At 46.9% G+C, this 12850-nt stretch overlaps 1 protein-coding gene across 1 annotated transcript in view; it reads left to right on the forward strand.

Moving 5' to 3' along the window:
- The window catches only part of LOC126523667 (uncharacterized), a 112898-nt gene that overhangs the window by 83854 nt on the left and 16194 nt on the right, over window positions 1-12850 (forward strand). Inside the window, exon 9 of the mRNA XM_050172265.3 lies at window positions 2182-2283. Coding sequence (XP_050028222.2) covers window positions 2182-2283 — 102 coding nt within the window. The remainder of the gene's footprint in view (window positions 1-2181; window positions 2284-12850) is intronic.

The following is a 12850-nucleotide window of genomic DNA, read 5'->3' on the forward strand; positions in this document are numbered from 1 at the left end:
TGCAGTGGCCGCAGTACGAGTTTTGCACGCTGACTACGGTTGGTTACGGCCACTTTAGGCAGAATAAATTGAATAAGGTAGTGTGAAATGTTTTATTTTAAATGAATCAACAAATATAGCTGCAAAACAATGCGTGTAGGACGCCACCAAGGAGGATACTATAAACTACCACCTGTCTTATCTCAACTACACTCCACCACCAACCGAACGCCAAAAGACATGTTCGTTTATTCAATATATGTCGAGAGCACCCGTCGACACGATGACGTTAAAATGACGTAGGCCGGAACTACTAGCAGACGCTGTTTACTTTCTGGTTTTGCTAAAACTGCCAATCAGCACGCGCCTTTGGCGGAGGCGTGGCCAAGGCGATAGTTTCGCAGAAGGTGAACGTTTCAGAATACGGGCCCTGCGATAGGAACAGAGTGCACCGAGTGGTGGTAGCTTCGTGTGCACTGTGTTCTTTCTGCTTAGTTTGCGTTGAAGCAAGTCACAAAGGTGAATTCACTTACCAATTTAAAAGCAAGAATGCTAGAATAATGGACAAAGCAAGTGCTGAGTGCCCACTGGTTCTCAGTTGTATAAACTAGGGGTGTGCGAATACCAAATAGTACATTTCAAATTGAATATTGAATCGAATCAAGAAAAAAAATGAATATTGAATTGAATATTGGAAAATGTTTCACAAAACTTAATACTTACATATTTTGGCAAAAAAATACCATGTTGAACATGCTTGGGAGTCTCCTAGCATTTCAAAAGATCGAATGCCTCCTGTACAGTAGAAACTTGCCCATTTTCACATTTGCAAAGCTACTGCTTTCCCGCATGGCATGGGCATCACGATGGCTAGAATTCATGCCAACAAATCTTCATAATAACTTCTTTTTTTGCATAATCTGACTTAAAAGAATTAGGAACTAGGAACTAGATGCATATTTTGTATACATCACATTTTTTTTTACTCTCGGTACTTAAAGTAAAAAATGACAGACGGTTTGACTGTGTCAACGAAAGAATATCGTGCGAGAGCACATTTTCTTGAACTAAATTAGCCATTTTCTTGCACCAAGCTAGGCATTGCTAAGCTGTTGTTTGACCGGTTGCGAATTAAATGCTTTGCAATTACAATGTCATTGGTATATCTTTATGACATCACACGCAGCGAAATGCATGGGTAAAAACTTTCAAAAGAGAATGGCTGTGCTTGCGATACCATGCAAGCATAGCCTCTTTGCACATTACTCATGGGGTTGTATGAAGAGACTTCATACAGACAGAGGCAAAATCTAGGTTCGTAGGCTAGTAGTGTTTTTGCACTATAATAGCAAATTATTATTTTCATTCATGTTCCTTGAGATGCTTCTTTGATGTTTCACATAAGAATTGTGAAAAATTGTCTGAGCGATTATTACTGCTATACATCTATTGAGAACACCAGTGATCAGACTATAATTTTATGTATCGGAGTAACGTTCTGACTACTACATCTTGAAATATAATGTGAAAACATAGGAGCACCAAAAATAAGCACATTTCTAGCACTAATGAAAGATTAACTGTTTTGCTTGTTTCCTGCCTCTCTTCTGCACTGAAGCAAGGTCCAAAGTGTTTTATTTGCATGCTGCATCATCTTTTAGCCTACTGCTTCTTTTGCCACGATGGATGCAGTGAAATTCAGGCATCCTTGAGTTCGCAGTACTGAGGCATTGTTAACATAGCTTGGAAATGGACTAACGATTGGTGTTTCGGAAGCGTCGATATCCTGAAATGTGTATTAGTACTGAAAAATTATAACATTGAGACTGCAGGCAGTAGGCTTCCGAATTTCAGAAAAAATTTTTAAATTAGGTGTTATTATTATCAGGTTTCACTAGTGACTACTCTATTGAAGGATTTGAGGACCAAAGCAGATAGGACAATATTTTATCCACTACTCGAAAGTTTTGAATGTTCACAGGCCCGTGTATCTGACGGCTAATGTCCTCCTACATCCTTTCTTAAACAGATTTTGCTTTGGTAAGTGTTGTCTTTTCTTTACTGTGGTCTTTCTGAGCCGGATAAGATTTGGTATCACTTTGTGCATTCTTTGCCAGGTGTCGAGAATAGTTCTCCTGCATCATGGTGTACTGTACTGTACCATAAAATTGAGGGTGTGTTGATCACCTTTTGCATTTGCAGGCACAGCAGGCCAGGCAGTCACATTAGTGACAGGATTTCAAGAACTGCAGCAGCTTCGCACACTCTGTGCACCACTTGGCTTGGACATAAGGCCACTGCCAGGTGGGTGGCATTGAAATTGTTAGGTGGAGCATGAATGTTGTCAATTGCATGTGCAATGTCTATTCTGCTCTTTCTTTCCTCCAAGAAAAAAAGCAAAGAATTGAATGTTTCACACTGCAAACTGGTTGTGGTTCTGGAATTGACACCTTTCAAAACGAACGATCGACACCACAGAGACCCGAGCATCTCTAATCAGGGCAGCTTACCACCAACAGTCACCCGGTCCATGGGGAGGTAGAGATGTCAACAAAGGAAGCATATAGGCACAGAAATCTGTTCACTCTAGGTTTGTAGGTTGTCCTTCAGGTATGGTGGCTAGAGGAGTAGGGGTGCCAACAGAGTGTAGCTCACAACTTTGTATCATGACGAAAAAAATGGTGCTGCAGCCAGTAGAACAGTTCTCCTGCGCACGTCGTCGTCCATATGCATTGAAGACAAAATGCGTGTTTGCGGATATCGCTGCCACTGATTTCAGCTATGACGTATGTTTCAAATACCATTCTGGGAAGTGCGAGCAAAGCTGTATGGGTAAATGTGATATTGCCAGAAAATACGAAGTGCTAGAACTATTTTTTAAGCTTCTATGCAAGAACCTCGCACTACAGCTTTAGCAATATTGAACGAGTGTGGAGTTATTTTTAGCCTATGAACTAGTAAGCAGATTTTTTTTTTATATTTGGCGCAACCAAGTATCGTTTGAACCAAATAAAAAATGTCACAAGCACTCCATACAGATGGTTAAACAACAAGGCTGAAACTTGCAGCCCCAGTGTTTATCACTGGGTTAATCTCAACAATTCATTAAACGACGGCTTGGTAAGCTGCCAGATCCTGGGTGCGCAGTTGCTGCTTGCGCTCGGCTGCATGAGCTTCTTCTTGTGCCCGGGCTACAGCATTGGCACAGTGTAGACAAACTCGTTCCTGGTTCTGCTCATGGTATTGCTGATCGAAAGATGCCTACTCCTAAGGAGTAGGTTGCGTTTTGTATTCCGGCCCAATCAGAATGCGGCCACTATGGCAGATAAACGAACCTGCAACCATCGGCAACATAATAGTCACCGAGCCACCGAGCATGTTAGAACTCTTATTGGAGCAAGGATATATTGCACTTGCTGCTGAATTTACAGCAATTGGTGCCAAATTTACAGCACAACAGGAGCACTGCGTGCGACACATGACTAGCTTTGGATTTACACATCGGGTGCGAAAGTGTCATGACCTGGTCACATGCATTGATGCAAACGGCAGATGAACAAGTTGGGGAGTGCCTCGTAAACTTGCCGTGACCCTGCAGGTTTTAGAGCCTTTGACAGGGGGCAAATCCCGCTTAATGTGACTATGAAACGGCATGGATGGCACCTGGTCTTTACTCTCAACACCAGCTACATGAGTCACATGATACGTGGTCCTTTCATCTGTCACGCTGGTTGGCCTTAAATAACCCACATGCCCTAAAATTGAGATAGACCTTCTGCATTATAGAGAAAAACAGGAAAGCAAAACTTGCTATGCAGTAAATAAAAGACTGCCGCAAAGCACTAATCCACTATGAAACTGAATCTCATTGCTATTCAGTACAACGGAAAGTCACTAATTCATTAGTTTCTGAAGAAAATAAGCAGTTGGTTCTGTTCAACAGAAATTCTATTGATAAAAACTATCTTCCAAACCTCTATGCACTAGAACTCAGCTGTAATTAGTGCTGGCATACTAATTTGGTGTTCCCTTCTATAATAGTAGATCATATTGTATATCTTGAATTCTATGTACCTTGTAAGATTTGTCGGACGATCTCACCGCTGCCACCATTTGAAGGAGTTGAAGGTCGTAGAGAGGAACTCGGTGAACAGGATTTATTTACATATTAACATTTTAGGCAAGACATACATTGGCAGTCTAGCGTGACTCCCATATGGAGCCCGCAAGACTAACCTACAGCAAACAGCTTACGAGCACACAGCTCACTAGTACATTTCTAGCATGACAACGAGCACTCAGCTCCCGACGACGAGCACACAACGAGCACGCTCTCGCAGCCGACAACCGCTTCTTATAAGCACTTGTTCCCCCCTTGATTCCAAGCGAACGGAAACGTTCGTCCAGTCATCATTCGACGTCACCATAGATGACCCGCCCTTTTGGAGGAGGGCGAGAGCTGCTGGAGGAGGATGATGACTCACATACACGTGCCGCACATACACACAGGTGAAAAGGGCCGGAGCCGACGGCAGAGGGCTTTGTAGAACTCTGCTTTGTCCCGGGCGGCGCGGCCGAGGACCACATTCCTGAGCTGACTGCGCGCCACGTGGCTGCCGGCCATTCGCAGTTCTCCGAAGTACGCCCCGTCCGGCCGGATTGGAACACGTGCAGCGGGCTTAAAGCTGACACGTTGTCACCCCGTATGGCCATTCCTAACAGCTCCTCCATGGCCCGGAAAATCTCGCCTGGCCAGTGCTGGCAACCGCTGGGCAGGAAGAGAATGGCTGGCGAGCAAGACGATGGCTTTGCTCTCTGCAACCCCTGCGTACTTGGAATGCCTTCAACCATCTTACAACTGGCACAGAAGAGTCGACCCGGCAACACAATACCGCTCAGCGTTCAAACGCCCGGAATTAGCTGTTAACCTGCCAGGCTTCCTATCAAAATTTCAATGCAAGTCACTCAACTGGGAACCCCAAATTTTGCCCCAAAATTTTGTGCCGCCAAAGCGAGCGTTCACGTTCCTCTTGAGGTCGACCAAACCCGACCGTCGCACTGCACAAGAGCAAAGGTTTACACAGAATTAAACCGAAGGCTCTCAAACACCAATACCCAAACATAACTTAAGCAGCCTAACTTTGCGAACAGCCTGTTCTTATCCTATCACAGTGGCGTACTTATCTCATGTACTGCTGCCACTGAACCGTCTGGCCAACTCCACAGGTACGGCATCACAAACGCGCTAACTTTGTGGTCCCTATTCCGAACGCGTACTTGCGTCGCTTACTCACATTTGTTCCTTTAATCCACACAGGACACGTTCCTTAAACAAACAACCAAACTTGCGTAACTTACGCAACACAGAGGAACCTTTGAACAAATGTGTCTTTTACTGACTAGCTCTATGCACGCGTACTAGAGAAGCCAGAATACGGCTGCCCTCTACACACACGAGCACAACCAAGTCATTAACAATCTGCTTCACTCCGTCCACACAGGACGCGCGCTAAAGGACCTAAGAGCTCTTCTCAGTGCAAATCAAGCACTTACTGAAGATCTACGCGCTTAACCTTAAAAAATCAAGAAAACACATAAAACAAAAGAAGGTTAACTAATACACACGCGCGTTACGATAGGCCTCTCAACGATAACCTTGACCTTCAGGTTCCTCACGCACACAAAAAAAGAAAGCCTATACAGTTGAGCCTGCTTATAACGAACCCGAGCGTCACGCGGATTTCGTTCGTTCTATCCAGAAGTTCGTGGTATGTGGGCCACACACAAAAATTGACATCAATCAAAACAAAAACTTATTGAGAAAAAAAATCGGTGATCGTTGTCTGCCTCGTCAGAGCACACCCAATGACGGCGGTTTCAAGCTTGTTCAAAGCTGCGATGTGTTCGTCACCCAAGGCCTTAAAATACACAAGATTTTTAAGTGCCTCAATATGGCTCACTGCTGTGGTCACGCTTACGGGTGCTGGCTCCGACGGATCGTTGTCATCGTCCGATGCTTCGGCGTCGCTTGATGCCCGCACTTCCCGGACGGCGGTCTCGTCGCAAAACGACTCCGCAACTTCAGCAGCGTCGTCCACATCAACAAAATCTTGCCAATCAAGATCGCAGCCGGCCAGGTTAGCGTCAACAACGCGTCGCCACAAGTCGTCGTCAGGCTGGCTTTGTTCAGTGTTTTCAATGCCTGCTTTAGGTGCATCAGCGAAGCCGGCCTTGCAAAAACAATTCCGGATGCATTCGGGTGTCACTTCCATCCACGCCGCTTTGATCATTTCTATCGCCGAGTACAGCGAGACCTGCAGAGGCACATTGGCAGCGGGGCGATCAACTGCAATCAGCATCCGCTGCACAACACGGCGCCTGTAGGCCGCTTTACACGACCGTATTACACCCATGTCCAGCGGTTGCGCTTTTGAAATTACATTTGGCGGCAGAAAAAGCAACTCAACTGCCGTTAAGACAGCTTGGACATGGTGGGCGGTACAGTTGTCGAGAATCAGAAGAACTTTGCGCCTTTACTTCGCCATGCTGCTGTCAAAGTCAATAAGCCATTCCGCGAACAACTCGTGTGTCATCCACGACTTCGAGTTATGCCTGTAACACACTGGTACATATGTGCGGAAGCAACGTGGCCTCTTTGATTTACCGATGACAAATGGCAAGCATCGATCGCTTCCATCCATGTTGGTGCACAAAAGCACAGTTGTGCGAACTTTGCTGTGCTTGCCGCCAGCACATTTGTCACCCTTCGTAGCGTGCGTTTTGCCAGGCAGCATTTGATAGAATAGCGCCGTTTCATCGGCGTTATACACATCCCTGTCAGCATAACTTGATACACGGGCCAAGTTTTTAGACATCCATGTGTTGATGTCTTCGTCGCTTACCGATGCCGATTCGCCGTTGATGGTCTTGAAAATAATTCCGTGGCGGAGCTTGAAGTGATGGAGCCAGCCATTGCCAGGAGAAAAATCTGGGAAGTCCAGGAGGAACGCTAAGTCCTTTGCTTTGGACAACATCAGTGGCCCGCTGATGGGAACATTGCGTGCTCGAGTATCAAGAAACCACTTTAGAAGCGCGTCTTCAACGTCTGCATATGTGGCTTTCCGTAGGCACTTCCTCGTCGCGGAGTCCGTGGCGGCACTCTTGTAGATTTTGTCCTTCTCTTTTAGTATCGTGGATATTGTCGATTTCGACAAACCATACTTTTTCACCAGTTCGTGGTTTTTCGCGCCTTGGGGAAAGGTCTTTCAAGATCAACAGTTTCGTGGCCAAGTCCAAAGCTTTTCGCTTCACTGTCGAAGTAGACGCCGGCCAATCTGCCATCTCGGATAGGCACAGGAGCACACCAGTAGGAAACAACGCCGACAACGCTAGCACAACCACAAGTAAGAAAAAGACAGTCCCGCAGTCGTGTGAGGTGTGAGGCGCGGCGTTAAGGGGGGGTGGGGGTGAAGAGGGGGTACGAAAGCATGTGATCACGTGCTACGTTGTCAATTGGTGGAAAACTTCGCCGCTGCCCTGACGTCGACGATGACGAGTGGGGTCCCGTGGCGAATGAGCTGGCACTTTCGACTTGTGTGTTTACGTTGCTGATGCGTGCTGGGCCGGCATTTTTTTTTTTCTCGCTCTCTCGTTATCGCGGCGATCCCCTCGCCGCATCGCCGCTCCTCCGTGCCTCCGGCAAGACACCGCGGGAAAGCCAATTCTCGGAGCGTGCACAGCACAGGGTCGGCGGATCTCGCCACGTGGAAAGTGGTCCGCGACACCAAGGCGTTCGCTGTAGCCGATCAGCTAGGCTCGCGGGCATTCGTTGTAGCTGAGACCGAGCGCCATAGCCTAAACGTATATTTTGACAGTCATGCCGGACTTGTTTGTGATAAGCGAGCGTTCGTCTTAAGTGGGGCCATTATAAGTGGGCTCGACTGTATACTTATTAATGAACACCTCGCAATACTACATGTTTACAAAAAACGCGTCTTTCAAATCTCAAGCTTCTCTAACAAAACACAAACAAAGCTCATACTTTTACATATTGAAAGAAACTTAAATCGCGAAAATTATCCGATGCTCAAAAAATAAAACAAAACAGAACGTTTTACTTCTACGGAAGCTCTGTTTGCCTCCCGTTCCAAACGTTTTCAACTGACTCACTTTTGAGCCGTACTTGAGGTGGTCGCGGTTTGAAAGCTATTCTGGCTACCGGGGCACAACAAAAGGGCTGACTCACTATCAGCTCCCCCAAGACGTTACAGTCCCCTGCCAATTTGCATCCTGGCGCCCCGCTTTCATCATGACCTCGATTGACCGCGTCGCGACTCCCCACCTGGTCTCGTCTTGCCACCTTGCGCTTCTTCATACTGCACGCTGAGCTTCGAAGAGAACGACGGAACGACGAGGAATTTAACTGCCCCGTGCCCTTTGTCCGCGTCCGTGCAAAACATGCTTCGCGGTTCCCCTTTGACCGGTGGCTCGAACAGGTTTGATGCGTCAACATCGTCAGTGACGACCGCACCTTTCTTTTCTTCGTGCCCTGCCCTTTTGGGTCTCTCGCCGTCTTTGGCGGCGCTACATTAGTCACCGCATTCCTATCTTTAAGGCGCTTCTTTCGGCGGCGCTTTCTCTTTGCATTCTCTTGCATGTCGCCTTCTGGCGCCTCGTGCTGGCCGTTACACATCTCATCGGCCCGAATCAGTCTGTTACCCGCACAGTCTGACTGATAATCATTTAAATCGACTCTATCTTTGCCTCGACTGGCGGACAGCTCAACTGACTCTGGCAAAATGCAGCAGGCTTTACTCGAGTTATGCAACTCGCACTCTTGCGAACTGCCCTCTACTGCATTGCCCAGCTCACGCTGTGCATTGGCACACAGCTCGTTGGTCTCCATCGCTGTCTCAGCCGCATAGTCCGAATGATTCATAACTAAATCATCCCTCTCTTGGCTACCTAGACTGGCGGACAGTCGCACTGATCCCTGAACAGTTCAGTTGTCTTCCCTGGAGCTATGCAGCTTGCAATCCTGCGACCTACCCTCAACTGCATCGTCCAGCTGGCACCTCACTTCGGCACGCAGATCTTAATCGACATGGGTGCTCGCGTCTGTCAAGTCCGCAGTATTCTGTACCTCGCTAACGACCTCGCTACCATGAGATGCGACGCACACTTGCGGTAACTGTGCCAATTTGTTCGCAGCTGGCCTAGCTGTCTCTACAGTCACCTGTTGGCATAGCACCTCGTCGCTCTCGCTCTGGCCTTTAACGGCCTCTGTCGCCACTAAGGCATTGTTAGCTGCTAGCACTTCGAGTTCACCTGTGAACGTGCTGCTAGTCTCGCAGGTACTGCTACTTCTCTCGGCTTTCGACTGAAATCTGCTGTCTACTTCCTGCCACTTTCGCTGCGTCCAGCCTACAGATTTCTCCAGCCGCTGTTGACTTGCATCGATTAACTTCTCAAAACCTTCAATCTCTTTGTTCAATGCCTCAGTGTACTGCCTCGTTATTTCTGTTAGGCCTTCTTCTTGAGAAATTCTTTTCAGTTCCTGCCTAGCTTTTTCCTGTTCTTGCCTAAATTCTTCCTGCTCTTGCCTAATTGCTTCCTGTTCCCGTTTTTTGTTTAGAATTCGTTTACCCATTTGTTCGATGAATTTCAAATCATTGTTACTTTATAGAATGGTTTTGCGAATCTCTGATTCCTTCAAGTCCTCCTCTACGTCTACCTCGATCTCCTCACACAACCACAACAGGTCAGCTCTCGTCAAACACATTAGGACCATGGTCGCTACTTTAAGCTTTGGCTCTGCTGTCACACAATACTTGTTGCGATACCCACGCAAATCAAAATACAAGTAAAAGATCCCAGCGAATCAAATCCAAAACCACAGAGAAATTGAAGCCTGGTAAATTTTACAGCCAAAACCAAATGCTTACCCACTGAAGCAGCACCATATCACCAGTCCTTCTCCACCGTATCCAGTCAGTTGCAAGAGGTGGTCAATCCCAAGTCGCCTCCAACTTGATCAGGATACTGGTCGGTCACCATGTGCCAACGTCCGTCAGGTGCCGTTGCTGTCTCCGAGTCGTAGGCCGATCTAGGAGCCACAGGCCGATCTCACCGCTGCCATTCAGTTATTGGGATTGGAGCGGTTGTAGTTGGTCGGGAGGACCTTGGTGCGACAGGACTAGGCGAGCAGGATTTATTTGCAGGATTTACATTTAAAACTAGGCATACATCGACTAGATTGTGGGCATCATTAAGGAGTCTGCAATAGAAGTCGGCGGTAACTCCGTTAGACAGGATACCAGTAAGCTATCGCAGGAGACGAAAGATGTGATCAAGAAACGCCAATGTATGAAAGCCTCTAACCCTACAGCTAGAATAGAACTTGCAGAACTTTCGAAGTTAATCAACAAGCGTAAGACAGCTGACATAAGGAAGTATAATATGGATAGAATTGAACAAGCTTTCAGGAACGGAGGAAGCCTAAAAGCAGTGAAGAAGAAACTAGGAATTGGCAAGAATCAGATGTATGCGTTAAGAGACAAAGCCGGCAATATCATTACTAATATGGATGAGATAGTTCAAGTGGCTGAGGAGTTCTATAGAGATTTATACAGTACGAGTGGCACCCACGATGATAATGGAAGAGAGAATAGTCTAGAGAAATTTGAAATCCCACAAGTAACGCCGGAAGAAGTAAGGAAAGCCTTGGGAGCTATGCAAAGGGGGAAGGCAGCTGGGGAGGATCAGGTAACAGCAGATTTGTTGAAGGATGGTGGGCAGATTGTTCTAGAAAAACTGGCCACCCTGTATACACAATGCCTCATGACCTCGAGCGTACCGGAATCTTGGAAGAACGCTAGCATAATCCTTATCCATAAGAAAGGGGACGCCAAAGACTTGAAATATTATACACCGATCAGCTGACTGTCCGTTGCCTACGAAGCATTTACTAAGGTAATTGCAAATAGAATCAGGAACACCTTAGACTTCCGTCAACCAAAGGACAAGGCAGGATTCCGTAAAGGGTACTCAACAATAGATCATATTCACACTATCAATCAGGTGATAGAGAAATGTGCGGAATATAACCAACCATTATATATAGGTTTCATTGATTACGAGAAAGCATTTGATTCAGTCGAAACCTCAGCAGTCATGGAGGCATTGCGGAATCAGGGTGTAGATGAGCCGTATGTAAAAATACTGAAAGATATCTATAGCGACTCCACAGCCACTGTAGTCCTCCATAAAGAAAGCAACAAAATCCCAGTAAAGAAAGGCGTCAGGCAGGGAGATACGATTTCTCCAATGCTATTCACAGCGTGTTTACAGAAGGTATTCAGAGACCTGGATTGGGAAGAATTGGGGATAAGAGTTAATGGAGAATACCTTTCTAACTTGCGATTCGCTGATGATATTGCCTTGCTTAGTAACTCAGGGGACCAATTGCAATGCATGCTCACTGATCTGGAGAGGCAGAGCAGAAGGGTGGGACTAAAAATTAATCTGCAGAAAACTAAAGTAATGTTTAACAGTCTCGGAAGGGAACAGCAGTTTACGATAGGTAGCGAGGCACTGGACGTGGTAAGGGAATACATCTACTTAGGACAGGTAGTGACTGCTGATCCGGATCATGAGAGTGAAATAATCAGAAGAATAAGAATGAGCTGGGGTGCGTTTGGCAGGCATTCGCAGATCATGAACAGCAGGTTGCCATTATCCCTCAAGAGAAAAGTGTATAACAGCTGTGTCTTACCAGTACTCACGTTCGGGGCAGAAACCTGGAGGCTTACGAAAAGGGTTCTACTTAAATTGAGGACGACGCAAAGAGCTATGGAAAGAAGAATGATAGGTGTAACATTAAGGGATAAGAAAAGAGCAGATTGGGTGAGGGAGCAAACGCGCGTTAATGACATCTTAGTTGAAATCAAGAAAAAGAAATGGGCATGGGCAGGCCATGTAATGAGGAGGGAAGATAACCGACGGTCATTAAGGGTTATGGCCTGGATTCCGAGGGAAGGGAAGCGTAGCAGGGGCCGACAGAAAGTTAGGTGGGCAGATGAGATTATGAAGTTTGGAGGGTCAACATGGCCACAATTAGTACATGACCGGGGTAGTTGGAAAAGTATGGGAGATGCCTTTGCCCTGCAGTGGGCGTAACCAGGCTGATGATGATGATGATGATACATCGACAGTCTAGCGTGACTCCCATATGGAGCCCGCAAGACTAACCTACAGCAAACAGCTTACGAGCACACATCTCACTAGTACATTTCTAGCATGACAACGAGCACTCAGCTCCCGACGACGAGCACACAACGAGCACGCTCTCGCAGCCGACAACCGCTGCTTATAAGCACTTGTTCCCCCCTTGATTCCAAGCGAACGGAAACGTTCGTCCAGTCATCGTTCGGCGTCACCGTAGATGACCCGTCCTTTTGGAGGAGGGCGAGGGCTGTTGGAGGAGGAGGATGACTCACATACACGTGCCGCACATACACACAGGTGAAAAGGGCCGGAGCCGACGTCAGAGGGCTTCGTAGAACTCTGCTTTGTCTCGGGCGGCGCGGCCGAGGACCACATTCCTGAGCTGACCACGCGCCACGTGGCTGCCGGCCATTCGCAGTTCTCCGAAGTGTGCCCCATCCGGCCGGATTGGAACACGTGCAGCGGGCTGAAAGCTGGCACGTTGTCACCCCGTACGACCATTCCTAACAACCTGCGTTACCAATAGCTTGTTTTACATTCTTGTTATGCAATGCTAGGAGACTCCCAAACGTGTGCAGCCCCGTATTTTCTTGCACGAAATTTGTAAGCATGAAATTCTGTGAGAAATCTTCTGATATTCTACATT

This window comes from Dermacentor andersoni, chromosome 6 (genome assembly GCF_023375885.2).
Source record: "Dermacentor andersoni chromosome 6, qqDerAnde1_hic_scaffold, whole genome shotgun sequence".
NCBI classification, from domain to species: domain Eukaryota; kingdom Metazoa; phylum Arthropoda; class Arachnida; order Ixodida; family Ixodidae; genus Dermacentor; species Dermacentor andersoni.